Source organism: Nymphalis io, chromosome 13 (assembly GCF_905147045.1).
Source record: "Nymphalis io chromosome 13, ilAglIoxx1.1, whole genome shotgun sequence".
Lineage (NCBI taxonomy): Eukaryota > Metazoa > Arthropoda > Insecta > Lepidoptera > Nymphalidae > Nymphalis > Nymphalis io.
In genome coordinates this window covers 10,581,954-10,607,451 of record NC_065900.1, presented here as the reverse complement: position 1 = coordinate 10,607,451, position 25,498 = coordinate 10,581,954, and the positions used below count along the sequence as shown (strand labels likewise).

General features: G+C 33.0%; 1 protein-coding gene across 6 annotated transcripts; it reads left to right on the top strand.

The window, feature by feature from the left end:
• The first annotated feature begins 1,483 nt into the window (after positions 1 to 1,483).
• LOC126772726 (AN1-type zinc finger protein 6) lies at positions 1,484 to 24,737 on the top strand. 6 transcript variants are annotated; one of them, XM_050493257.1, is made up of 6 exons: positions 1,484 to 1,629; positions 5,204 to 5,341; positions 11,126 to 11,450; positions 18,055 to 18,195; positions 21,395 to 21,536; positions 23,010 to 24,737. In XM_050493257.1, the coding sequence occupies exons 3-6, from the start codon at positions 11,352 to 11,354 to the stop codon at positions 23,156 to 23,158; spliced, it is 531 nt and encodes a 176-aa protein (XP_050349214.1). In that variant the 5' UTR covers positions 1,484 to 1,629; positions 5,204 to 5,341; positions 11,126 to 11,351; the 3' UTR covers positions 23,159 to 24,737. The 6 variants fall into 6 exon arrangements, with proteins under 6 accessions (XP_050349214.1, XP_050349216.1, XP_050349217.1 ...); XM_050493259.1 differs by having other exon boundaries at positions 5,204 to 5,345; XM_050493260.1 differs by lacking the exons at positions 1,484 to 1,629; positions 5,204 to 5,341 and adding an exon at positions 6,401 to 6,613.
• The last annotated feature ends 761 nt before the right edge of the window (positions 24,738 to 25,498 follow it).

Here is a 25,498-nt window from a genome sequence, read left to right as displayed (position 1 = left end):
TTGAAGATTGTTTTTGTTTTATAACTGGTTATTATTAACTAGGATGTACCCTAGCAAGAAATACAAAAAAAAAATAGGGAAAATACGTTGATTTTTTTTTTATTGAATTTTAGAATCTTGAACATCCTTTAAATAAAAAAAAATATTAAAAAATTAATAACTCGAAAACGATACACTTTTGCATAAGCATTTTGGGAGTCATTTGATAGCTATTGTCCTGAACTATAACCCTTTAAAAGGATCGTGACATATTACCCTGTAACCCTGTATAAGTATGTATTTATAAAAGAAAAGTAGTATATGTAGTATATCAGTTGTCTGGTTTCCATAGCACAAGCTTGTACAAGCTTAATTTGGGATCAAATGGCCGTGTGTAAAAAATGTCCCAGGATATTTATTTACATTGGTTTGAAGTATTAGTATTCAGAAATTATATATAAACGTGTGTTATTAAAATATTTTTTTACTACGTATTGTAGACAAAGTTAGTCTTGGTACTTATTAAGTTTGTAATTCTATAAGCTATTTATGAACTCCTACTTTATGATTAAAAAACCTTATTAATACTCCCATACTGTATCGATGTAATTAACGTAATTCGTGAAAGTTAGTAATAATATTTTCTTGATCGAAATTCCACCATGGCGGCCAACCTGGAAGACTAATCATCTAGCAGTAGTAGCAGTAGACATTACAGTGTTGAAGTGTTTGTGAAAACAGGTGCACTTTCTTCCTTGTGATGTCCTTCCTCATGAGATCATGAGTCCGATGGGCCAATCCAGTACAACCGCAGAACGATCAAATGCAATAGCAATTACGTGCATACGTGTGCACTTAATGCACTTGTAAAATTAAGCACATTTACGTGCTTTCCAACGCACGGGAGTATATAACTGCCAACTTACTACACAACAACATAAAATTATTCTATTGGCCCGACAATAGCCTAAAATCCTAACCTAAAATCTCAGGACCTGCACCCTTATAAGCTAGCCACAACATTAAAGAGGCATTCGTAAAAAGTAATGTTAAGAATTGTGCTGCTACAGCGTCTCAAACGGTTTTAGAGTACAATCAGTCAAGTTTAAGAATATCTTCATATACTAACCGTGTGACACTGGGACAGATCACTAGTAGTTTTGAATAGAATATTATTATTTTATACATAATTTATTTATGTTACTTAGAGCATTGTAATCTTTTTTTAATAATAATATAATAATACACTATTAAATATTATTTTAGCTCATACATGGTACAGAATAGAATATAAGTACTATAATATTGGAAAAATGTGTATTAAATATTATACGTTTTTATTTTATCTTTTACTATAATATCAAAGAGCTTCCAATTAACGTAAATGTAAACTTTCTATGATGCAATTTCATAACATTAAAAGATATGTAATTCAAACTTCCATTTGAAAATTCATTTGAAATAAGAGCGTACAATTATAAGACAGTGAATTGTAAGCTTTAATATGTGTTTAAAAACTTTATCTGGCAGCACCTTTATGGTCACGTGATCTATGAAGTCTCGGTTTTGCAAACGGTGAGTGGTCAGTGGAGTGCCTTGTCATCAGTCTATTAAGTTTTTGGATGATTTTCCTTGGAATTCATATTCAAAGTGAGTAATTTATTGAAGAAAATTGTTTTTATTTTGCGTTTTTATTATTGCGGGTGTTTGATTGTGATCCTGTGATGTGCTTACTTATGATGAAATCGTGCCTTGTTCCGTGAGTAGTTTGATATGACGCCATTTTCTTCGTGAATGCCAATTATCGTAGTTCTCCAATATTTTCTTTGTTTCTGGAGTTTAACACTCAAACAATTTGTTAAAAACTACACTCTAAAGTATATTTCAAACATTAGTTCAATAATTAGTGTCGAAATGCAATGTTTGAACTTGTATTACAACTTTCATTATGTACGATACGTTCTTTGCACGCATTTCAATCATGACACCACCTTAAAAGCATACATGTATACCATATTTACATGTTTCTATAAACATATATGAATATTGGTTGTATGTATTTTATGAATTCAGTTGATAATGCTACAATTACGACATGTTCCAGAAATTTCACTTATCATGCGTTAATGGCTAGTTAGAATTACAAAGTTTTGACATGACGTTAAAACTTTTAAATATTATAATATGGTTACTCTTTTTAAGCGTTTAAAAGGATTATTAAAAATACATTCGTTTTGTAATGGAATTTCATTTATGATATGATGAGTTTATAAAATTCTTGAAATAGTTACAAACACAATTCTTCTTGAGTTATTTTTTGTTGAATATCAGCAACAATTATTCTTTTGTATCTATGACTGCCTATCAATTGACTAAACATGACTTGCAAAAATGTAGAAGCTTAAACTTTTAATAAAATGTAATTGAATTATTATGGCATATTATAGTGTTCTTATTAAAAGATTGTTTTAAATGTGTTTTGTGTTTGTACAGAGTAACAATTTTAGTTTGTATTTTAAATGTGTCTACAATAAATTATTATCATTTATAATAAATTTTTTGATTAAACAAAAGTAGTTCTCAATATTTAATGTCCCAAGAGTTTCTTGATTTTCAGTTATTGTAACATATCCCATAAAAAAATCTAGTTAAACTCAATCTAATTAGAAATATTTTATTAATAAAAACTTATTTTCATATTAATTGTGCTGTTAATAATTTTTATTAATGTCATGTTTTAGTTTTATACCTGTTAATTAACTGCAGAGAAACACTCATCTCAATTAACAACTATATTAAAGATAATTGTTATGATGCTTTTACTCCTATATATAAGTTCTGTAAATGTAATCTGTTAAGAATTAAAATTTTCACTTTTTGTGCTGGTTAGTGTATGTTGTTGCCCCAAGTATTGATTGCTTATATTGTGTGTAAACTCTCTGTTTTTCTCTGGACAATGACCTTTCTATATCAATTTGTTTGTATTTGTTGCATGTCTGTAGTTGCATCATATCAACTATGGGCATTTATGAAAAGAAATAAAAATTGAGAATTGAAGTAAAATTTTTACAGTAACAGTGAGCTATGTATCTTAGTTATGCATTTTCTCTCAAAGTCAGGAATGAGTCCAACTATATACGTAATAATTTCACTTGATCACTGCATTTTCTTTTTTTGTAAATTTTGCAATTATTTCAAGAAGTATGTTTTAAATTGAAAATATATAATTCCTAATATCAAAATTGTGTTAGTACCTTCTTTTAAATATTCATTTAAAATGTACATTTTTGAATTATAAATTTGATTTTAATAATGCCACTTAAAAATACTCACAATATTTATAGTCTAATACTGAAACCTTTGATTTAAATATTCCACGGGATTTGTTAATAGTTGTGCTGTTATTACTGGTAGTAGTGCTTTTTGCAAGCTTTATACTACTCAGTCATAATACTGCCACAAAACAGCGATACTTGGTATTGTTGTGTTCCGGTTTGAATGGTGAGAGAGGCAGTCTAATTACATGTGGTGCATTGGTGATGTAAGCGATGTTTAACATTTCTTACAATGCCTATGTGTATGGGTGTTGGTGAACACTAACCATCAGGTGGCCCATATGCTCGTTTGCCTACCTATTCTATTAAAAAAGAAAATGTTATACACAAACAGTTCTCGATTAATAAATCTTTATTTATAAATAGAGTACAGTTTGGCAAGTCTCAAGTTTCAAAGTCTTGGGTCTTGAGATCACCTAGACTTTACAAAAGTAAAGTAATACATAATCAAAACTTATGAATATAAAATTAAATCCCAACATTTTACAAGCCATTACATGTTATATTATTAAGATTCCTGTTTTTTTTTATACAAAAATTTAACTTAGTAATCATTATATATCATATTGGAGTAAAAAGTTTTGTAAGTGTCAGTGATAATAAAAATTATTACCCTTTTGTAAATATTATCATAATGATAGGATTTTGACTAGTAAGTCTCAAGTGTTGACTTGAAAATAATTGAGTCCAGCCTAAGTCATGGGGGACTACAAGACATGAGTAGTCATGATACCCAAACCCTAAAAAAACCCAACTTCAGATAACCTCATGGACATTTAAACTATTTTTTTTCACGAAATCATAATGAATATCATAGGTTGATTATTCAAGGTCACAGTATCGTACCAAGTGTTCAATCTCCAATCTATTTACAGATAAATAAAATTACATAGGGCATGTGGTAAGGTATTACCACATGCCCTATGTAAATTTTTCTTAAGCATTCTCTTTAACATCTTTAAATAACTTCGAAACTACTAATCCAAAAACAAATTAAAATATGTAGGTTTAATCGCATATCGCACTAAAATAAGTTATAAAAATAATTAAAAAAAAACAATATATTATTTAGAATAATCACTTAAATTTTTGCAAAAATCACGATTTTTACTTTGATAACGTAATCATACATATTTGCTTTTTATTAAAAACAACTTATAAATCTAAGAGCCATTTTCATACTCAAACTCAAATGCGTATGAATTGGAATTGTTTTTTCGTTTATTAGGAAAAAACAAGCATCTTTTTAAACACAGCGACATTACACTCGTAGTACTTTCGTGACTGCTCGATTTTAATTAAGCGGGTAGCGCTTAATCAATTTCTCCCGAAATTAAAATTAATACAGAAAATGTATATTAACTTTAACACCGTTTAATAATTATTATTGTAACAGAAGATTTCTTGTCACGAATTTTAATAGTTTCTTATAGGTATTTTAATCATATTTTAACAGAATAGATGTTGTGGGCACGTGTTGTTGGTGTCGTATTTATTTTTCGCTAATTCTCATACGGTATGGGTATGATAAGTAATTAATTACCTATATGAGTCAATATAGTTTTTACTTTTCATTGGACTTTAAATATGCGTCATTTTTGTACCGAGATTTTCTTGTTAGAATTTGCCGCTGCTATTTAATGTTTTAGCAATTTGCAGCGCGACGATGCTACCATATACAAAAAGCCCATAAAGTTTTTTCGTAATTTACAAAACTTTAGATCCTAAAAATCGCACTTTTCTATTATTAAATATTTGTAGTTTACAACTAATGGAATTTTACATTGAGTGGTTCGAACTTTAACTGATATTAATGTATCTATACTTAAATAGACACGTTACTGGTTAATGCAACAATGTTCTATCAATTGATTGTATAATTCTGTTAGGTGGTGTAACCACTCATTGTGATGCCGGTGGATGCTGACCTCAACTGCACTGACGTGGTGTCGCCTGGTTGTGAGCTGAAGGGCCTTCGCACTTGGAAAGACATTTGTCTTGTTCGGAATTCACTCTTTCAACATCAGGTAGGTACGGATTTTATTAACTGCGTCATCAAAGTTTTTTTAATTTTCAGACAAGTAATATTTATTCACTGAATGTCGAATCAGATTCTCTCAAAATTTCTTTTATTATAGATCTAGTAATATGTTATCGTATGTTACGCGTTATACAAAAATAAAATGGGCTTAATATAACGTATATTCCATATAAAGAGTATAATGTAATACGTAATTGTAATTCTTTTAAGGAATATACGAAGTCTTTTGTTATTTAATTAAAAAAGAGGGCATTATGTCTGTTTAAGTGTCATTAGCCTTTTTTCTATTATGGTGGATGTATTATATGGCGATGGTCAATCATAATCTGTTTATATTTTCTCAACTGTAAACAAAGAATACGTTGAAGGGTAGGTCATTACGAGTATTTATTGACGTAGGGGTTTATTCAGTGAGAATCGGCGACTTGTTCGCAGTGGCGGGCGCGTAGCTTACGAGGTCAGCGACCTGGCCCAGGACTAATTTGGGGAAGATCGACGACTCGCGTCGTCGCGGCTTTGTCTGCGTCCAACGCACCCGCAACAGTCTCATCTTTGCTTGATACACCTATGTTGGGTTCTGTTAAACATTGTAAACTTGCTAACCTTGTATTTTTCATTACTTACAAGTTAATTTGGACCGTTGCTACAAATATGTTGATTCACAATCTGGTTATTATGTTTTAAAACGATATTTTCCTAAATAACATTTTTATTACGTTATTATTTCGTTTTTACGTTGTTATTGTTAACTGTTCTTTTGATAAATTAAGGACGTAAGTTGTAATCTACAGTAAATCGTCGACTTCGAGCTAAAGCACATTTTCGGAAAAGCACGAGTCATTCGTATCCACTTATGAGTCACCACCGACAGTCGTTCATATAATTTATGAAATTTGATTCGATTTAATCTCGTTTCTCGTCGTTACATGTTAAATGTACTTATCTTGACGAGTATGAGCTATTTGTTCTTTCACCAGTGATACGTAGTGTGTGGGTATCGGGCACGCTAGTTGGCCGTATGTTTATCAGTTAGATGGCAGTGGCTTGTTTGTATTGGCGAGTGCGTGCGCGTGTGAACAGTGTGACGCGAATAAACGGCTGGCGAGCGGCACGACGACGGCTGCGGTGGGCAGTGTGACCGCTGCTCGCTCTTTTACTTGGCTAGAGCTCAGTTTGTGTAATTACGCCGTTCGCGTCGGAGCTCGTTGACACGAGGCCGATACACGACTGTCGTGCATTAATATATTTTTAATATCAGGTGCGATTCATACATGCTTCTTATCTAGTTCGATGATAGTGCAAATTACTGCGTCGTTCCGAGGAAACGTGTTGTGTTTTTTTGTGATTGTGAAGCGCCCGCGAGCGTAGTTTCAACGTGGCCATGGGATTGTGTTGTTGCATGAAGGTAATGGTTGTGCGGTAAACTATGTAAAAATATATATTAGTGTATGCACATCTCTTGTGACTTATTGAGTGTAGGTTGTGCGCCAGCTAGACGAGGCTGTTTGAAGGCCGCTGCTCCGACCTTGATGCCAGAAGGTCAATGTCCGTGCTTGCTTGTTTAGAACTTTCATGCAATTTATAATGTTCATCTGCTCCTAATAAACAAAATCTCTATTTCGCTCTTTCTTTGAAAAGTGAGGACATTTTATTTTAGATTCTTATTAGATTTAAAATAATGTTTACATTATTTTGCAATGACGTTTCGATGGCGTTTACACGTAATTTACTGATGTTTTTTATCATTTCTGTAACAAAAGTCATTGTCATGAGAATATTAAGTTTAATTTTGGTGTATTATCAGTGTAAAAAAAATTAACACACACTGTGTGTTAATTTTTTTTTATTCCTATGTGCGTTTTAGTTGTTGCAAGCAATCGTACCTCTAGAATCTAGAAGTTAATTTACCTTGATTTAGAATTGAGGTGGGTAATAGACCTTTAAATCAATATTTGAAGTTAACTTTACGAAAACAATGTGTTTTCCAGTCTTGTTTATTGGTATTGTTTTTTTTCGTTGTGATCATTAGGTGTTAAAGCAACGAGAGTTTTGATTTAATCAGTGCCGCTGAAAGAGAGAGCGATATATGAAACGGCAGGTTCGACTACAGCTGCGTGCGTGTGCACACAATCAGCTGACGCTTCGGCGGCCATCTTGCCGCTTCCATTGTCGGAGCGTCATTGTGCAAGTCTATGACGCAGTCTTCCAAATGCTATGTCATTGTCCTTCTCGTCCTGTTGTTGTGCTTTGTTACAATATTGTGCAAACCTGTTGCTGGCTAACACACGGACTCACTTCCACGTTGTGAAACCACACGGAAGGTTCAATCGAGACCCTGGCTCGTCTATTTTAGGTGTGTTATGTTTCCGCTTTGATATATATGTTATTGAACGCGCGATTGCTAATTAATTTGGTACCTTGGCAGGTTTTTTTTTTATAGAATTCATGGTAAGAAATAATTTTATTGACCTCGTTCGACACTGGAATTTCCGTATGTAATGTGTGGTTTGTTTTTGTTTGTTCACATCGTGAATTTTGTTATTGTTAACATATATACGTAGATATTTATTCTAATTTCATGATGGTTATTTGTTAGTTTATTTAAAGATCGTTGAATTCTTCTAGATACTGTATAAAAGATAAATAGTAAAAATGTAGTACATCCTTTTAAAAGTGTTCACGTTACTGAGGGATTTATCTGCTCTGCTCGATTTTTTTCAAGATACCGTTATTGTTACCGTTGCTTTAGTTGTCGGACCTGTATTTTGTCTCGGAAGCTTTAAATTTGATCAATTGAGTAAATGATAAGTTTCATGAGTGAAGTGTTACATTATTTGTCCGGCCTAGATTTTGCTTAGTGAATGTTAAAATGAAATCCCATTCTTAACTTTATTTAATAATTATATTCGCAATTTATTCTTTTCATATCTGTCGATGACGTTGATATTTAACACTAGTAAATACTTTTGTTTTGAATGATTATATATTATAATCGTATTTTTTAGACTCGCTTCTATAATTATGAATTAGGTCAGAATCTATAATGATTCTTTTTAAATCATTACTTATTAAAACTACTTATTAGATATTTTGCTACAAATTATAATTTCCTTTATTTATTACTAGTTTCCGCTCGCGGCTACGCCCGCGTTTGAAGGTGTCAGGTGTTAGATAAGATAGCCTATTTGTTAAGTCAGGGTTTAAGTTATCTCCATTCCAAATTTCATCCAAATGATTTCGGTAGTTTTAGCCAGAAAGACTAACAACGACGGCTTCACAGATAGACGCCATATAGCATACAAAATGTGAATATTTGCAAGTCTAGTGTTTCTACTCTAAAAGATCGATCGATTAACGCTAAAGATATTTCAAGTGTTAAAGATTACAACACATGTGCTATGCAGGAGGGAAATGTTTTTATGCTGTGGCGTGTGGTGCGTTTTTACTGAGAAAAGAGTATGAAACGATTTAAGAGTTTGGAAAAAATGTCGTATGACTCTAACACTTGTTCTTTTAAAAAAATACAATTTAATTATAAAATTAAAGAGATTTTTTTATTGTTGAAATCTATGTTTGCTTTATCAATTGCTTAAACATTTAGAATTTTAGGATTCTATAATTACTTTCCTTTTAGTACTTAAAGAAGAAACACAAAATTTTAACATAAATCTTTTCCTGAACACGGCGCTGATGTAAGATTTCTTTTTCTAAATAATAAGATTACGCACTATCTTCAAAATTAGCAAATTACAGAGGCACTGCTAGTGTAGACCGAACCAGGTCGTGCTCGAATTGCGTAGCGAACACTCGGCAAGTAGGTCAGCAGGGCGCGGCGCACACCGACGTCGCCGCGTGTACCGCGACCACACAAACATACCAGAGATACAGATAGGTCACCGTCCACAGTACTATCGTAGATATAACGCTTCGAATAAACTTCTATCCGCGTCCTTTTGACAACGGACCGTGGTTGCGATTGCTAAATTTTATCATGTCAATAGTATTTTGAAATTATTACAATAATATGTATTGGGGAGTAATGATCGAGTTATTCCACCTTTTGTAAGGCTAAAATGAGATAATTAAGAAAAAATCTTACATTAACTTGCCCGACTTGATTAGATAAAAAAATGCAATTTGCTAGGTAGTAAGTAAATTTTAGGGATATTTTTGCTTCATATATTTTCTATCAGTATGTTTTTCCCACGATACCTTTGTAAGAAATTCTAGTGTATTAAAAAAATAAAGGATTACGATTATTAAACAATTGGCAAGCCTAATACGGTTAAGTTTTTTGTGTAGATTAATTTTGCAAGTAGATAATTGTTGCAATCGTTAATCGTCAGACACCTTGACACAGTTGTTTCACACCAATGTTACAACAAAATTTACAAAGTTATAGACAATTTAAACGTACCTACACTAGCTTATAGCATTAAGTTAGAATTGAACAAATACTGTTTTTAAGTTAGTTACGATGTATGTATATTTTGAACATTTGTGGCAACTCTACTGTTCCTCAGTAGTCGACCCTGGCCTGAATTAGTCGTATCAATGTATCAAACCACTTGTTGATAGTTCGAATGCGTTACGTGGGATCGAACCATGACATACGAGTTCAGTAGATAATAAACAATTTAATGTTTACACCGCAAAGTTTTCCTAATGGATAATGGAATAGCAGACAAATATTTTGATATATTAATCTCATACAAGTCGAATTACGTTGTTAAATATTCGTTAGCATATATAACTGCGCTTTTACACTATTTTTAAATTGAAGCGCAGACAAGAAGTGTTTGAAATGCGTATTCAGGCGCACGCCGCGTCATATAACGTGGACTTCGAGCCGAGCGATGGACACGTGTAGCGTGACGCATTGTATGCGCGGGCGTCGCTCGGAGTATGGAAAGAACTACGTGCACCCCTACGATCTGTTCAGCTCGGTCGATGACTTACCCAACTGCGGAGTACTGGCCACCGGTGCACGGTGTAACGACCTCGCTCGATAGTCACCATCACTTTCGTTATCACGATGGTAATAATTAGTGCACGCTCGGTGTTCCTGTCTCTTCTGCTCAAATATACAAGAAAATATTTAGAAGGGTCTATTTATTCATCATCATACGTAAATTTTTGAGGTACTAGTTTCATGTGCACGTGTCATGTCGGAATACCATTCGGTAAATTTGCGTTATGTAGGTTTATTTTTTTTTGAACTAAAATAATAATATATTAATGATGGAAAGATTAAATATCGGTGCGTTTATAATAATGATTGTATGATAAATAAAACCTCGAAAACAGCTTGACTTAGGTGTGATGTGTTTTTTTCGTAGATAACAAAATGTACACATCTTTGAACATTAAATGCATATAATAATTGCCTTAGTTTTTTTTTACCGTAATAACAGCGGTATAAGAAAGGCAATGTCCGAAGGCAAGTTTATGGTTGGATGAAGTTTTATCACAGCTGCTAGTTGGTGGGAGTTGCCAGAGGACCTTGACGCGGGACGCGCGCTGCGTTCGCGGGCTTGTTCTACTTTGGCCGTAGCTCTCTCTTGTTATGCAAACCTGTCGTTATGCATATTATGTTTTGCCTCTACGAAATCCCTCGTTGTTTAGATACCACTTTCTATATTCGTGCGCAGTATGTGTCATATTTGTTTTTTTCTACGTATTTACAAATAATTATAAGTGCTATGTTTAATTGTTTGGTGAAAAAATTTGTGTAGTTTGATGACGAATTGATAGCAATTACTTGTTCCAGGGCCCTTTACGATCCTGACACAGAAAGATTTAGCAGCTCGACGGCTAAAAGAGCCGCTGACCGCATACACTGCGCGTCAGAAATATCTACGTCTGAATTATAACGTCTCCAAGTGCATTGTACTGTGATCACTGTGAACTTTGTGTTAAAAACAAGTGCAATATACTGATAGTGCAATCGTACTCTTGACTTTTGTTATTGTTAAAAGTGAAATTACCGTGGAACTATGGAGCGAGAGTCGAATCCCATGGAGGCTCTTTGCCGTTCAGGCTGCGGGTTTTACGGAAATCCCTCTACAGACGGACTATGTTCAGTTTGCTTTAAGGTAAATCTAATCATTTATATACTAACCAGCATTTCATTTCTTATTATATTGTTAGTAAGAATATTGGCAAACAAAAGTTATAATTGAGTTTAATTCTTCAGAAACTTTGTATCAGTCGAATCTTCAAATTCATTCTAAATAATTTAATTAACACAGAAAATATGAAGATATATTCTAAAAAATGAGTTAACAATCTAAATTCTTTTCATAATCGAAGTGTTTATATGTGTATAAGTAACAAGTAAATTTAATCTGAAGTGTTGTATTTTTGACCATCAATTAAACTTAGATAAATGAGTTTAATACGCCCACGTATTTTGGCTTGTTTCTTTAATGTTTTGTTTTTTGAGGTCAATAACCTAATATTTGAAAATCTTGTTTCGTTGGCAGTGATTTGGTTGTATGAAGTGAGCTTGTCTTGTCACTGCGAATTTATTATTACTATATAGTTTATTAGGTTAATAAAGCTTAGCTTTGTCGGTTGTGTGTTCATAACTTAGCTTTTTTTGGCTTTACTTTAGACCTTTCTTAGTTTGTCGGTTTAATGAAAAACATGTCGCTGGCTCAGCACGGTCCACACTTCTGAGTGGTGTAAATTAGTGATTGAAAAATACGGGTAGGCAGTTCTAGTAATCATTTTGACTACATTTATTTAGAAATTCATTTACTAGAGATGATGTTATAAATTAAAACTAATGTAAGTTACGTCTATGTAAAATATAATTGTGGACACCCAATGATAAATATTAATAAACTCTGAAGAGTAAGACCTTAAAACCTGGGGCAGTTTGTAAGATTTTATTATAGGAACTCTCTTTGTTAATAAAATCACGGGTAGTCGCATAAAATAAATGGAGATGCATACAACTTGACAAAATGCTGTGTCTTCTTCTTGCCAATGTCAAATTAATGATGACAGTGAAAAAACTAGACACCTGTTTAATATATTTTTTAAGTAAGACCGTTACTTTTTAAATAAGACATTAAACTAGTGAGCGAATGTATACAGTCGTAGTAGGTAGGTATTTGCTGTTTGTTCATGAATTTATAACAATAATCGGCTGTAGCGATGCTGTACGTGCTGACTGCAGATTACGCAATTCACTGCTAACTGCTAATTACAATTGACAGTATAATAGTTTCGAATCTCATAGTATGTTTATTGTAACGGAGATACGTATTTCAGAACGATCTTATATAACTTTGTACGTTATATACCATGTGACTAAAATTAGGGAATGATAATAACATACATTTCCTGAATAATATAAATTTATTTCAAACGTCTGTTGTACTAGCTTGTGTACTTTTAGAGCAATATATTATATTTCTTAATATAAACAATCTTCGTCGCGGCAACCTATTTTTATTTAAATTACATGATATGATTTTCTTTACATCGGCAGTAAGGTCGACCTACCAGTATATGTTACTATATTATCATTTGAATGGTGTTCCATGACTTTCTAGTAAAACTAACGAGGTGGATATCATTTAAGACAGTAAAGACCAAAAAAACGTATTGTTTTTAAATCAGCTTCATAATTTGACTGCAAAAATATTCTACTAAGTAATGAAGTCCAACGGAAGATGATTGAAAGTGATTTTTGGAAAATACTATATATTTTTTGTATATTGTTGTAGATTTATTTATATGCCTAGTAAACCCTTAATCGCCGGTCGATAAAAGAAAAAAAAGAACTAAGGTTTGTGTAAATTTATTAAAATACTGTTTAGGTTGATATAAGTTTCTTTTCGCACTTTTCGAAGGTTCAAGTAGTGTAATAACGGAGTTAGTTATTACAACAAAAATATCCTTGAAACGTGTATATAACGCATAGTTAACAGATACGGGTTAACGAGTAGAAAAAGTACCTACATTCTTTCTCTCTCTTTTTTTCTTGAATTATTAACACTTGAAATCAAATACTAGACAATTTACAATGAATATATGTCGTTCTATTATTTTGACCAAGATATATTTGATACTTTAATTTCGATTGAATAAGTAGCATAAAAAAAGTTAAACTATAAAATAATACGTATTTAACGCTTTACGCATATAATTTGGCTAGAGACTATCTTAAACACTTTTGATATTTACAATTTAATTAAAAACGATTGATGTAGCAGGATTGCTACTAAATCACTGTCAGGCAGATATCCCTTCGACTATGTTATCATAATTGGCGTAGACTACTAATTTATTATGTATTTCCGGCCACTTGGTTATAAACATTATTAATTTCATTTGCTAAGTCTAGAAAATGGTAATAAAGTCGCAGTTACGACAAGTTATTTCAAATAGTTAATATATTTATTATAAAAGTCTAGGTGTTGAATTCGTATTTCGTCATTAGTAGTCGTAGCAACACTCACAATTACGACCAAACTTGTTAGCGAGTGTTGCAGTCAAGTCCAAATTTAGGGAAGGTATAACGGTGCTTCAAACTGCCGCCTCCACGGAATAAGATTTTGATATATTTTATATAGTAAAAAAATATCAGATACCTAATAACAACATTCATATTTGTAATTAATATTTATTTGCCTCTAAACCTGTAATACCAGACCTGGCTCCAATTGTATCTGTAAATTGATTCTGCATATTCACCTAACGAAAAATATAAGTGATAGTTTATTTGATTCATTCATTAAAAATATAATATATATTATTAGTAACCCACCCACTATTGATATAATACACAATACGTATAACATACTATTGTGAATCTTTCGGAGTTAAATTCAAAAATTAAATTAAGAATATCCTCATTTTTACTTGTAAATCAAGAAAATCCTGTGCCTGTGTGTTTCAATCCCGGGTCGCGCCAATACAAGTTATTGTTTATTTGTTATTTTATACACTAGGAGCCACGTGTATGAACATTTGTGGTGATGGGGAGTTTGTTATATAATATTATGTAGCGCATTAAAAATTATAATAATATGAAATAAAGCCCTTATGAAAAGGCTTAGTGCGCTTCGGAAGCTCAGCGCAGTTATTTTGCCAAACCTTAAAATTAAAAAAAATAATTAAAACTAACACCAAACAAACCACGACTACGTAATGTCATCGTATTTTAGTAACTATTACATATATTGAAAACTATTATAATATACGCGAGACAAAACTTACAAAACCTTTTACTTCATTAAAATTAATCTGTCGATATAAACCATCTATTACCTTACTTATAAGCGTCGTTGGTTCGACGGCAAACTATTAACATAAAGTTTTTCATCTTATTATTGCATCCGTGATGATTTTCTTTTTCATCGTTAATAAAAATAACAATGACGTTTATTATATCGTATACTATAAGTCAACAAGCCACAGTTGCACACAGATGTGCATAAATACGGAAGGCGACGAATGACATTCGTGTGTGGACAGAATACTGGGCGATGGTCTCATATTCTTTAATACTAGGCTATGTTTATCTCACAAACGCAAAACGCAAAACGTCCCATAATTTTAAGGTGATTTATTGGCGATAATAAGACTATAAAAATATTAACCATTAGGTTTATTGGAATATATTTAAATATCATTTTATTTTATACTGTTTTTATTAAATTAAAAAAAATATTTTTAAAATTTCCTGCAGTAAAATTATAGTAAATTATTTTATATAATAAAATAATTATGTATTTTAACAAATTTAAAATAAATAATAACAGATAATTGCTTGAAAAAGAATCAAATCAAATGGGAATCAAAACCTAATGGTGGCTATGTGAACTTGGCACCCGACTTTTGAAAATCGATTTTTTTCTTTTTGATTCTTATAGATATTCGTATGTAGTTAATTGTAGTAAATTTTTTTTTCGTTTGTAGTAACTAAAAAAATTAGAGGACATCGAAAAAAACGCATCCCCCGGTTTTGTCGGCACTCAAAATGAATAGTGGATTCTTGAAGCGAATCGTTTGTAGTTAATCGTAGTGAAAAAAAAAATCGTTTGTAGTTGAAGCAAAAAAAAAATTTTTTTACGTGAACAAACTTTTTTTAAATTTTTAAACAAGTTTTTTTTCTTTCTCAAAATAAATACGAACGATAATGAGATATACCAAGTTATTATAAACGAAATGACAGTTACTACAAACGAAGAGAAGGTACTACAAACGAAATTAACGTTACTACAAACGAAAAGAGGTTACTACAAACGAAATGACCGCTACTACAAACGAATAGAAGGTACTACCAACGAAATTAACGCTACTACAAACGAATAGAAGGTACTACCAACGAAATTAACGCTACTACAAACGAATAGAAGGTACTACCAACGAAATTAACGCTACTACAAACGAATAGAAGGTACTACCAACGAAATTAACGCTACTACAAACGAATAGAAGGTACTACCAACGAAATTAACGCTACTACAAACGAATAGAAGGTACTACCAACGAAATTAACGCTACTACAAACGAATAGAAGGTACTACCAACGAAATTAACGCTACTACAAACGAATAGAAGGTACTACCAACGAAATTAACGCTACTACAAACGAATAGAAGGTACTACCAACGAAATTAACGCTACTACAAACGAATAAAAGGTACTACAAACGACCCATAATGGTTACTTCCCGTTGACTTAGAATCATGAAATTTGGCAAAAAGCACTATCTTGTAGTGCAAGTATAGGAATAAATCTTTTAGTATAGTGTGGTGACACTATACTAAAAGATTTTACCAGGTTATTTTAAGATTTAGACTTTTCATAGGTTTTCCTTTAATTTGTTTGTAAAAATTATTTTCATAATTATTTTTAAATATTGTTTTTAAACAACTGTTTTACGGTTTTCGGATTTATTCCTATACTTGCACTACAAGATAGTACGGCGGAACCCTCATTGCGCGAGTTCGACTCGCACTTGCCCAGTTTTTTTTTATTTACTCTTGTGTGGGCAGTTGTTGAATCGCAAAATAACAATTATATTTAATATTTGACAGAACTAGACATTCCTATTCTATTCCTATTAATATGTGTGGGGACATAGAAAGAGACAACAAATGATACAAAAGAATCAGCGCTAACATAATGACGTTTGTATAAATCGTCAAGCTACTTCCACACTTCGCCAGTTTAAGTAACTAAACCCGGCTTATATTAATTTTGCTCACGCTTGAAAATTAATTGTTATGTAAATGCCCACTAACGTCACCATAGCTATTTTCTCGTACCAATTAATGAGATTGCGCAACGGCGTTGTAAACTAATTAAAGATAAATGTAAGATGAATGCGTGTGTACTGAAAAACGAATGTGAATATATCTTAAAGTAACGCTGGCTATCAGACAGATAGGTTGAGTGGAGGCCATTCAAGGATAAAGTTGTTTTTGTATATGACGCGTGAAAAAAATATTATCTTAAAATATTATATGTTTTTTATTTTTATTTCAATACATTTTTTTGGATGGTAATGTAATTTACTTTAAGGTCATTCAAATCCATACATAAAAAGGTCAATTTCGTTTGTTTGTTTCCGGCTTACCGCAATAACGACTAAATCTAATAGATAGTAAATTTAATAAAATAACTAAATATAATTTTTTTTTTGCCACAAAATTGACTGTCCTCAGCTCTTTGGCCTATTCAAGTTGCATGTAGGCTCCCTCGCAGCTCGATCACACCACTGTCCACCTCTTAGAAAGACTGTGTAAGGTGCCAAATCTCCCTGTTCGAGATTATGTAAAGTGATAAATGCTTGCAGTGATCAAATCGATCTATATTATGATTCCCTCACTAAGTTGAAATCAATTTGTACTGGCTTATCTCACTTTCAGATTTACATATTCTTGTTATTAATTTTTTTTTCGTGTCTATTGTAATTAAGTTTAATTTATCCATATTTAGTGTTATTGCTGTAGCTACTATTTTCTTTTTATGTATAATTACAAGCGGTGTTTACCTAGATGTATTATGTGTTATATTCGGTATAAACAACTGTTGGTAAACCTTAATAAATAAATAGATAAAATTAAATCGTGATTAACATAAAACTTCAACTTTATCATAGCCTATATGTTGCTTATATGTTGGATATGTTCAGTTATAAAGTATGTCGGTCGTATGTTTTGTCGTCGTAGTGAGAGATATGTGTAACTGTTCACAAGAGGATTTTTTCTAAGAATGTTGGACGCTGGTAAAATTGCCCTAGATATGTAGGCAAAAATGTTTATATAATTATAAATCTATATCTGATGCATGATGAAAATAATATATATTTTTTAATAAATTTTAGTTTACGTATCTTAAATAGTCTTTTAAATTTTGTGATTAGAACATTTGAATAAACGTATTAAAAATTTGCTATCACTTCTATTAGAGTAGACAAAGCACGGATTGAATAGAGAGGTGCACCGCACAACACTTGTTGCACAATATTTAGTTTTTATATGTTAAATTAAATAAATACTTTATATGTATATTCTACTCAGGCCAACAAGTCGGTTTCGGGGTATGAATGTTTGAAATGTATTTAACCTAACTCAACCGATACAATATAAAATAACTATAGTTTATATTTTAATTTTTAAATTGAATACTATACCTAAAACGTATACATAAAGGATTGGTCCAAATTTTCAGGAAGCGTTAAAAAAGAAGCAGCAGCCGCCGGCGACGACGCCGTCAGCAGTGTCGACGTCGTTCGTGGCCGCGCCCACGCCGCTCGCGGCCGCCGCGCCCACCGTGCCCGCTCTGCCCGCGCAGCCGCAGCAACACACAGACGTGAGGCCGTATTTACATGTTTATTTGTAGCACACTTGCACGAACTTACAACTATATGTTATATTGCTATTAAACCAAATTCAATCATATTTAGTGTAGAGTATATCTCAGTGAGACATATTTTGTACAGCAATTCAAATTACATATATATATATATTTTGTCTTTAATTAGATATTGTAACAAGTAATTGTAAAAAGATATTAATTAATGCGTAGAATGCGTCTGTTAAATCAGCAAAACTAAACAAAGGTATGCGATCCAGCAATGCGCTGAATCATTAGACATATCCTTAGACAAAGATTGTATTTCATGTCACGCTTTACTACTAAAGTTACACGTGCCTCGATCGGCATCATTGTATAGATATAAATAATGTAAGTACACACGGCGAGAGGTATTGAAATCACATTGACATGTCATCGTGTCATCCGACATTGAGAATGCACGAGACGCGCCTATTTTAGTCGTAATGCAGGTTCATATAAACTTAAATTAACTAACATGTGGGAATGAGCTCGCTCACTAATATAACATGATCAGCGCTGTCGAGGTCGTAAATTAATAAAACAAATCATTCTTCATCATAATTCTTATTTGCAGTTAAGCTTATTTAGTTAATATAGTACATAGGTGCCATTAAGAAGAGTTGTACAATGAATAAAAACGTGTTAATATAAACCTATACATAATTATATGTATATTTATTTTTGAATAAATATAATAAAAAAAGAAATACTTTAATATAACAAAGAAAGAAATACAAGTACATCAAATAGCACTCGTGTAGTTTCTTAATACATCTATCCTCGTGTTTACACGTTAAATGTGAAAAATAAATATTTTTAAGCTTTAACTGAATCACTTCAGTGAAATGGCCGAATGTGAACATTTATAATATTAAAATAAGTTTAAATTAGAAATGCCTCAGTGAGTACAATGGCAATACCATTTAACTCGTGTGTGTGTCTTTGTGGCCCATTTCCTGAGCGTTGGTATGATTTTGAGGTGATTCACGCTACGCGGGAAACAATCCTCTTGTGTACGACCCATTTGTGTGAACACATCATTGTCTTTAATATATTATTTAAGTAAGATATAAATACTTTGCCGTCATACAATTTATGAGAAAATGTGTACAAAGGAGTTTAAATCTTTATACCGATAACGAAACATTGAAATAAAACTATTTTAAAGGAAGAAAAACTTTGTCGTATTTACGGATGTTTGTAGCGTCAACATAGACGGGTATAATAGAAGGATTGTCAGATAAGAATTTGCCGAATAAATTTTGTTTCAAATAGTATAAACTTAATTTTGTAAGTAAAAAAATATAAAGCAAATATTAAATTATATGTAAGAATGCCAGTGACAAAATATATAAATACAAAACAAGGATAACGTTAATGATATCACATGATTGTATATGTATGTTTCATTATTAGGCGATCTGAATTTTATATTGGTGGTGGCATACTTGGTTGATGGTCGAATGGCGTCACAGGTAAGGTTTGTCTGCTATTCTTATTTTATATAAGAAAATAACATTCAATTAAGTGTTTATAGTACTATTTCTAAGCAAAGGAAAAATTGAAATGTTCTCGATATTACCGACTTACCAACTCTAAATTCATAAATAATTTTGCATGAATTATTTGTACATAGAAAAATGTATATAATAGAAGAACATCTATCTTGCTCTGCATATCACTGTCTACAATAAATGATCGTATCGTATTGAACTATATAGAACATTCTTTGGCAAACGAGTCTGTATGATTTCATAAGACAACGCCTTCTTGGTGGTTTCTATCAGGTGTGCAACACAAGGTCCTTATAAATTTGCAATTAGAGCCAAATGTATATAACGCACTCTTATGTAACTAATACGGCGACCTTGTCGAGTCGTCGTTGGTTGAATATTGAACACAGCGGCGTTATACAATATACATGCATACACGTATCAATTAGCGAGACGCTCCCGCACATTACGATTCCTACTCAGTAACGAGCTCGCACGTTCCCAACGGTTAACAATAATAGACAAGAAACTGGTTTCTTCTTACATGGACAACGACAGACACGAGCCTTTTTGGTTCACCACTGAGACGTTTCCTTAATGTAGAGAGCCTTAAAGAGGAAGTGTGATATGCGGAAGAACGTGAAGGATATGTTGTACGTAAAGTGTGCACACAAACAGATAAGATTGTATGAATTCAATGTTCAGTGTTCACACTACCGATGTAATATATGACAAAGTTACGAACTTACATTGACAAGCGGCGGCACCGGATTGTAAGATGACGGCACATATGTACATTTTGTGTAATAAATCAACTGATACTGGCACTCGATAAACTGACAGATGGCTTTTAAATAAATATTTGTCAAACAAACATTTTATAAAGGCAAGCTTGTCAAAAATATAAATGTTTTTTAAAGATCATTTTAAACTATCAAAGAAAATAAAAATGTAATTGTTATTATTATTCCCGAAAAATAAAATTTAAAATATGCTGGACATTCATACTCAATATTATGTATAGTCGGTAGTGTGTTTGACGAAGTTACCATGCAGATTTTAGATTTGGTATAATGCCGTTATTAAGTAGTCAAATTTATGTTTATTGCAGTTAAAATGTTACTAAAGTAATAAATAATGGAAAGTGACCCTAACAAAAAAGAATCAAAGGGGAAGAGAATTTTGAAAAAAGCGATTCGACGAAATAGTAAATCTAGTAACAACAGCCAAAGTTCCGCCCTAAGTCAGGGTAGCGGCGCGACGCGGTCGAAGAGTTTCGAAAATAAACGGCTGTCCGTCGATATAAATGACAGCACGCCGCTGCCAACACCGGACGGAACTGAAAGAGCCGAGCACAGTCACAATGGTCCCAGGCTAAATATAGACGAGCCGCAGCAAGTTCACAGGGATGATCATGATGGAATGAGATCGAAGAAGACTGTAGATATAAATGAAGGTCACAACACCGTCTACGAGGAAACGCCCCCGGCTAATTCCAATAATGCAAAAAACACATCGAATCTTTCCTTAGTAGATGGCACTAAAAAAATCCTCAAACGGGTTGGTTGAATAACCCGCAGGGTATTCCATAGTTTTGTCGATATCCTTTAGTAAACTTTCGCGTATGTATGTAGTGTATAAATGAGCATTCACTTATGTCGTACTGCAATTGATTTCAGAAATTGGAAGAAGACAGTGGGGCCGGCACGAGCGGTGCCAGCACTGGCGCCTCTGACACCGACGCCGACGACAAGGATTCCAGCAAGGATAAAAAGAAAAAGAACAGATGCGCCGTTTGCCGCAAGAAGGTTGGACTCACAGGTAATATCATCGAGTCGCGTAATTAAATATTATAAGGATACAATAAAAACAGATTGAAATACTTGGTATTCAGTCTTACTACTAACGATAATTTCTAAAAATATGAGAAAAAACATGTGAATGAAATCAAATGTTTTTCATTTTGCATAGCGATTAAAGCTAACACTTATCGTGTTAGCTTGGGAGGAGATTTTCCAACGCGATTCAGAATCAGATTGGCGTCCTAGTAGATTATGCGAGTGCAACTGTTTGCATAAACGTTAGCTAGACCTTGAGGTTGGGCCGTGGTTGAAATTATACGTAGCGAAAAGTACATATCGAATGAGATTTTGTTGACAAACAAACTAGTTATACACATCATATTAAAAGGATTTCGGTATAAATTTATCTTAGAGGAAGTTATATTAAAGACATTTATAGAACATGCACTATACTAATACTAATAAAATAAAATTATAACAGTTGTTTCTTACGGTACCGTATTGGATCACTATTTGGTACATTTAGAATGAATTATTAGTTTACCGATTAAAATATAATATATATTATTATTATTAACCTTTTAAGACACAATCTGTGTTTATACGAATTCCGAATTCCAATCTCATACTGCGGCGGCTTCACTAGTCTGTTCAGTGTTATCGCGGTCGACGTATCGTTTTGTAATTTATATCTCATCAAAAGACCAAAATTTCTTCATTTTTATCATATGAAAACATAAGATAACGGCAATTTAACCTTATCAACTGAAATCTCATTGTTTTTGTATTCGGTATTGAATTATAGTATTATTCATTGCATAATTGTCAGTTATATTTTACTAGTTTTGTAATACTTCTTCTATATTTAAATTGTATGTGTATGGAAAATATTAATAAATTAAAAAAATCATTGCATACAATGAATAGTTTACATGAGTTGAATTTATTAATGTAAGTAATAATATAATAATAATATCCTGGGACATTTTTCACACACGGCCATCTGATCCCAAATTAAGCTTGTACAAAGCTTGTGCTATGGAAACCAGACAACTGATATACTACATATACTACTTTTCTTCTGTAAGATACATACTTATATAGAAAATTACACCCAGACTCAGGACAAACAGACATGTTCATGCACACAAATGTCCTGGGTGGAAATCGAACCCACAACCTTCGGCGTGAAAAGGCAAGTATCTACCAACCACGCCAACCGGCTCGTCATGTATAAGTGTATCTTAATTAATAATTTATTTTTAACAAAACATTCGATCATTGAAAAATTATTTGAATGGTATCAATGTTATAAATTTCAAATTTTTTAAAGTCTTGGAAGGTTTTTAAAAATAGTTTATGTATGTATCTCTATCTGTATTTATATTTTAAATATATGTCACCTCCGGTTGCTATCTGTCTGTCCGAATATATAAAACTCGACGTATTAGATAATCGCTGATTGGAATGTAACGACCGTGGCTCGTTGCAGGGTTCGAGTGTCGCTGCGGGGGCTTGTTCTGCGCCGTGCACCGGTACAGCGACAAGCACGAGTGCTCGTTCGACTACCGGGAGCTGGGCGCGCAGGAGATCCGCCGCAACAACCCTGTCGTGGTCTCGCAGAAGATACACAAGATATGAGCCGCCCGCCTCGCCCGCCTCCGCCGCCGATCGATTGACACTTTACTTCATTATTTCTTCAATTTATTTTTTAAACGGGAAATATGTAAATGTGTTGCGGTCGTCGAGCGCCGGCGGCCACTTACATACTTTGATTTACTCTGTATAAACGCTGGGTCGAGTCTGCGGCCCGCCCGCGGGCGGAGGCGGAGGCTCGATCCGTTTTATGTTTAGATTAATTTGTGGTGAGAACTTTGCTTTTAAAAGAGATTGGGCAATTGTAGCTCCGCGTGGCGCCGGTAGATGAACGCGATCGATGCACTCACTGAAGCGGTGGCGAGGAGAGGCCGGTTATTTTGAACGTTCCGTAGTTAGGGCATCTTGTATAAATACTAGTTTTAACTAAATCTTTTAAATCTTAATTTACAAAACTTTCTTAATTAATGTTTATATCATATAATAAATAAAATTGATTTTCACCTAACGAGTTTAATGTCTTATTCTAATCAACTTTTCATTTTCATTCATCTCAAAGTTCATACGACATCGCGAGCGTCACCTGCGGCGTCGACGGAACAGGACTCGATGCAATTTGCTCAATCTCGTTTTATTAAATTTGTAGATAATGTTCGTTTTTTGGGTAGGAATTTCATGATTAATTTTTGATATAATAAGTAGAGTTCTGAATATGTCCATTCACCTCCATTGTAAATATTAGATATAATTAATTATAGAAACAAATCCTATATATTGTAAAAAAGTAAAACTCCAAAAAAAGCTACATTGTTTCGATTCCAACGGAGAGCGTAGCGCGCTTCACAATATCGAGATAACAATCGTAAGCTGACGCTCAACGAGTGGGAGTGGCTCGTCCCTCCGTGTTATATTTGCCTAGTTGTAAACTGTACAGATGTTACGCTGCTCACTTGACTCGTGCGGCGCTCGTACGGCGCTCGCGCACACTCGGACATACGAGTACATCATCTTCAAATTGTTAGTTAACTTTCGTTTCGGTTTGGGAAATCGTCGCTTTCTGTTTAACATTCGGCGTAAGTGACCTAGAGGTAGCGCGACTGGTGTGTGTCGGCACGCGACGGGCGCCGGCGACGCGACGCGACGCGACGCGACGCGACGCGACCGGCGCGCGCGTGTCGCGTAGCGTCGCGTCGCAGCGACCGTCTGTTCCGCTCTTTGTGTGAAAATTTAAAGTAAGCTATAGTTATACATTTATAAGTAGTGGACACTTTATATTATTACACATTATATAAGTAGGAAAGAATTATTTAGCTTTTTCTTTTAATCACAATATATTTCAAAATTGTAAGTTGTATTATGTAACTCGTTCATTTTAGTGGTGAATTTAAAACGATAATACCCTGTACTGCTACGGTCGTCGTCCACGGTAGACCAACTGATTGGTTGGACTTAATTATTTAATGACTTTTGTTGTATATTTTGTTAGGTCATTGATTAATTTTGGTCTTCTTGCTTGAACATAATCAGATAAAGATGATGTTAATAATGAATGTTTTTTTCTTCTATCTTGCTGTTTTAATTTAGTTATTCTTCTATTAAAGTCATTAAATTTCCAGGAACATAACCCTTGTTTTCTTATTTACCATGTCTACTCATTCATTTTATGTGAATACTGATATGAACTGAAGCTAATTTAAAATAACATTTTTGGTTTTAGTCTATATTCAATATATTATTATACGATTCAATTAAATTACGTTTGTTCAAACGTAATTGACATATATCTAATAATAAATGATATTAAACTGCGACTATAGATTTTCTATCAAATGACTTATTTTTAGTACACAAGAGATTTTTTTTTTTAATATTCGCCGGGAAAGCAAATGAATCCACTCCACTTCATGGTAAGTAGTAAAGTCCAAACGCGACGACGAAAAAGATTATTCACTGACCAGTATATTTTTACTTTCAATATTGAACCACAAATGTCAAACACTCAAGATGTCTCGTTTGAGATATACACTTTATTTTACATATTTTAAAAAATAATACACTACAATAAAAGTAGTTTAAGAATCGGTTGCAAAGCCGTATTACTGAATATGGGATATCCCACATGGGATGAGATCTATCTTATCTCTAGATAAGATCAAAGTGAGGAGCAAAATGTTGTACATAAACAGTCGATATTACCCTTTTTGGTTACTTTCTAAAATTAAGCTAGGAAAAAGTGTTTGTATACTTTTATACGATTTGTCATCATCATACTGAAACCTAATATAAAAAAAAACCTATCTTAATTTGAGTTTTCTGCCTGATAGCTTGTTTGACTAGACTAAATAATTGCGTTGCAAAGGAGACTTTCTCAAAAATTTTTGCTCT

What these genes read in the sequence shown, in the direction of transcription:
- LOC126772726 (XM_050493256.1), top strand. Translation starts at nt 20,853, where the DNA reads ATGGAAAGTGACCCTAACAAAAAAGAATCAAAGGGGAAGAGAATTTTG. An exon ending in CTAAAAAAATCCTCAAACGG is followed by an intron (nt 21,276 to 21,394) that starts GTTGGTTGAATA and finishes AATTGATTTCAG; the next exon opens with AAATTGGAAGAAGACAGTGG. An exon ending in CAAGAAGGTTGGACTCACAG is followed by an intron (nt 21,537 to 23,009) that starts GTAATATCATCG and finishes GGCTCGTTGCAG; the next exon opens with GGTTCGAGTGTCGCTGCGGG.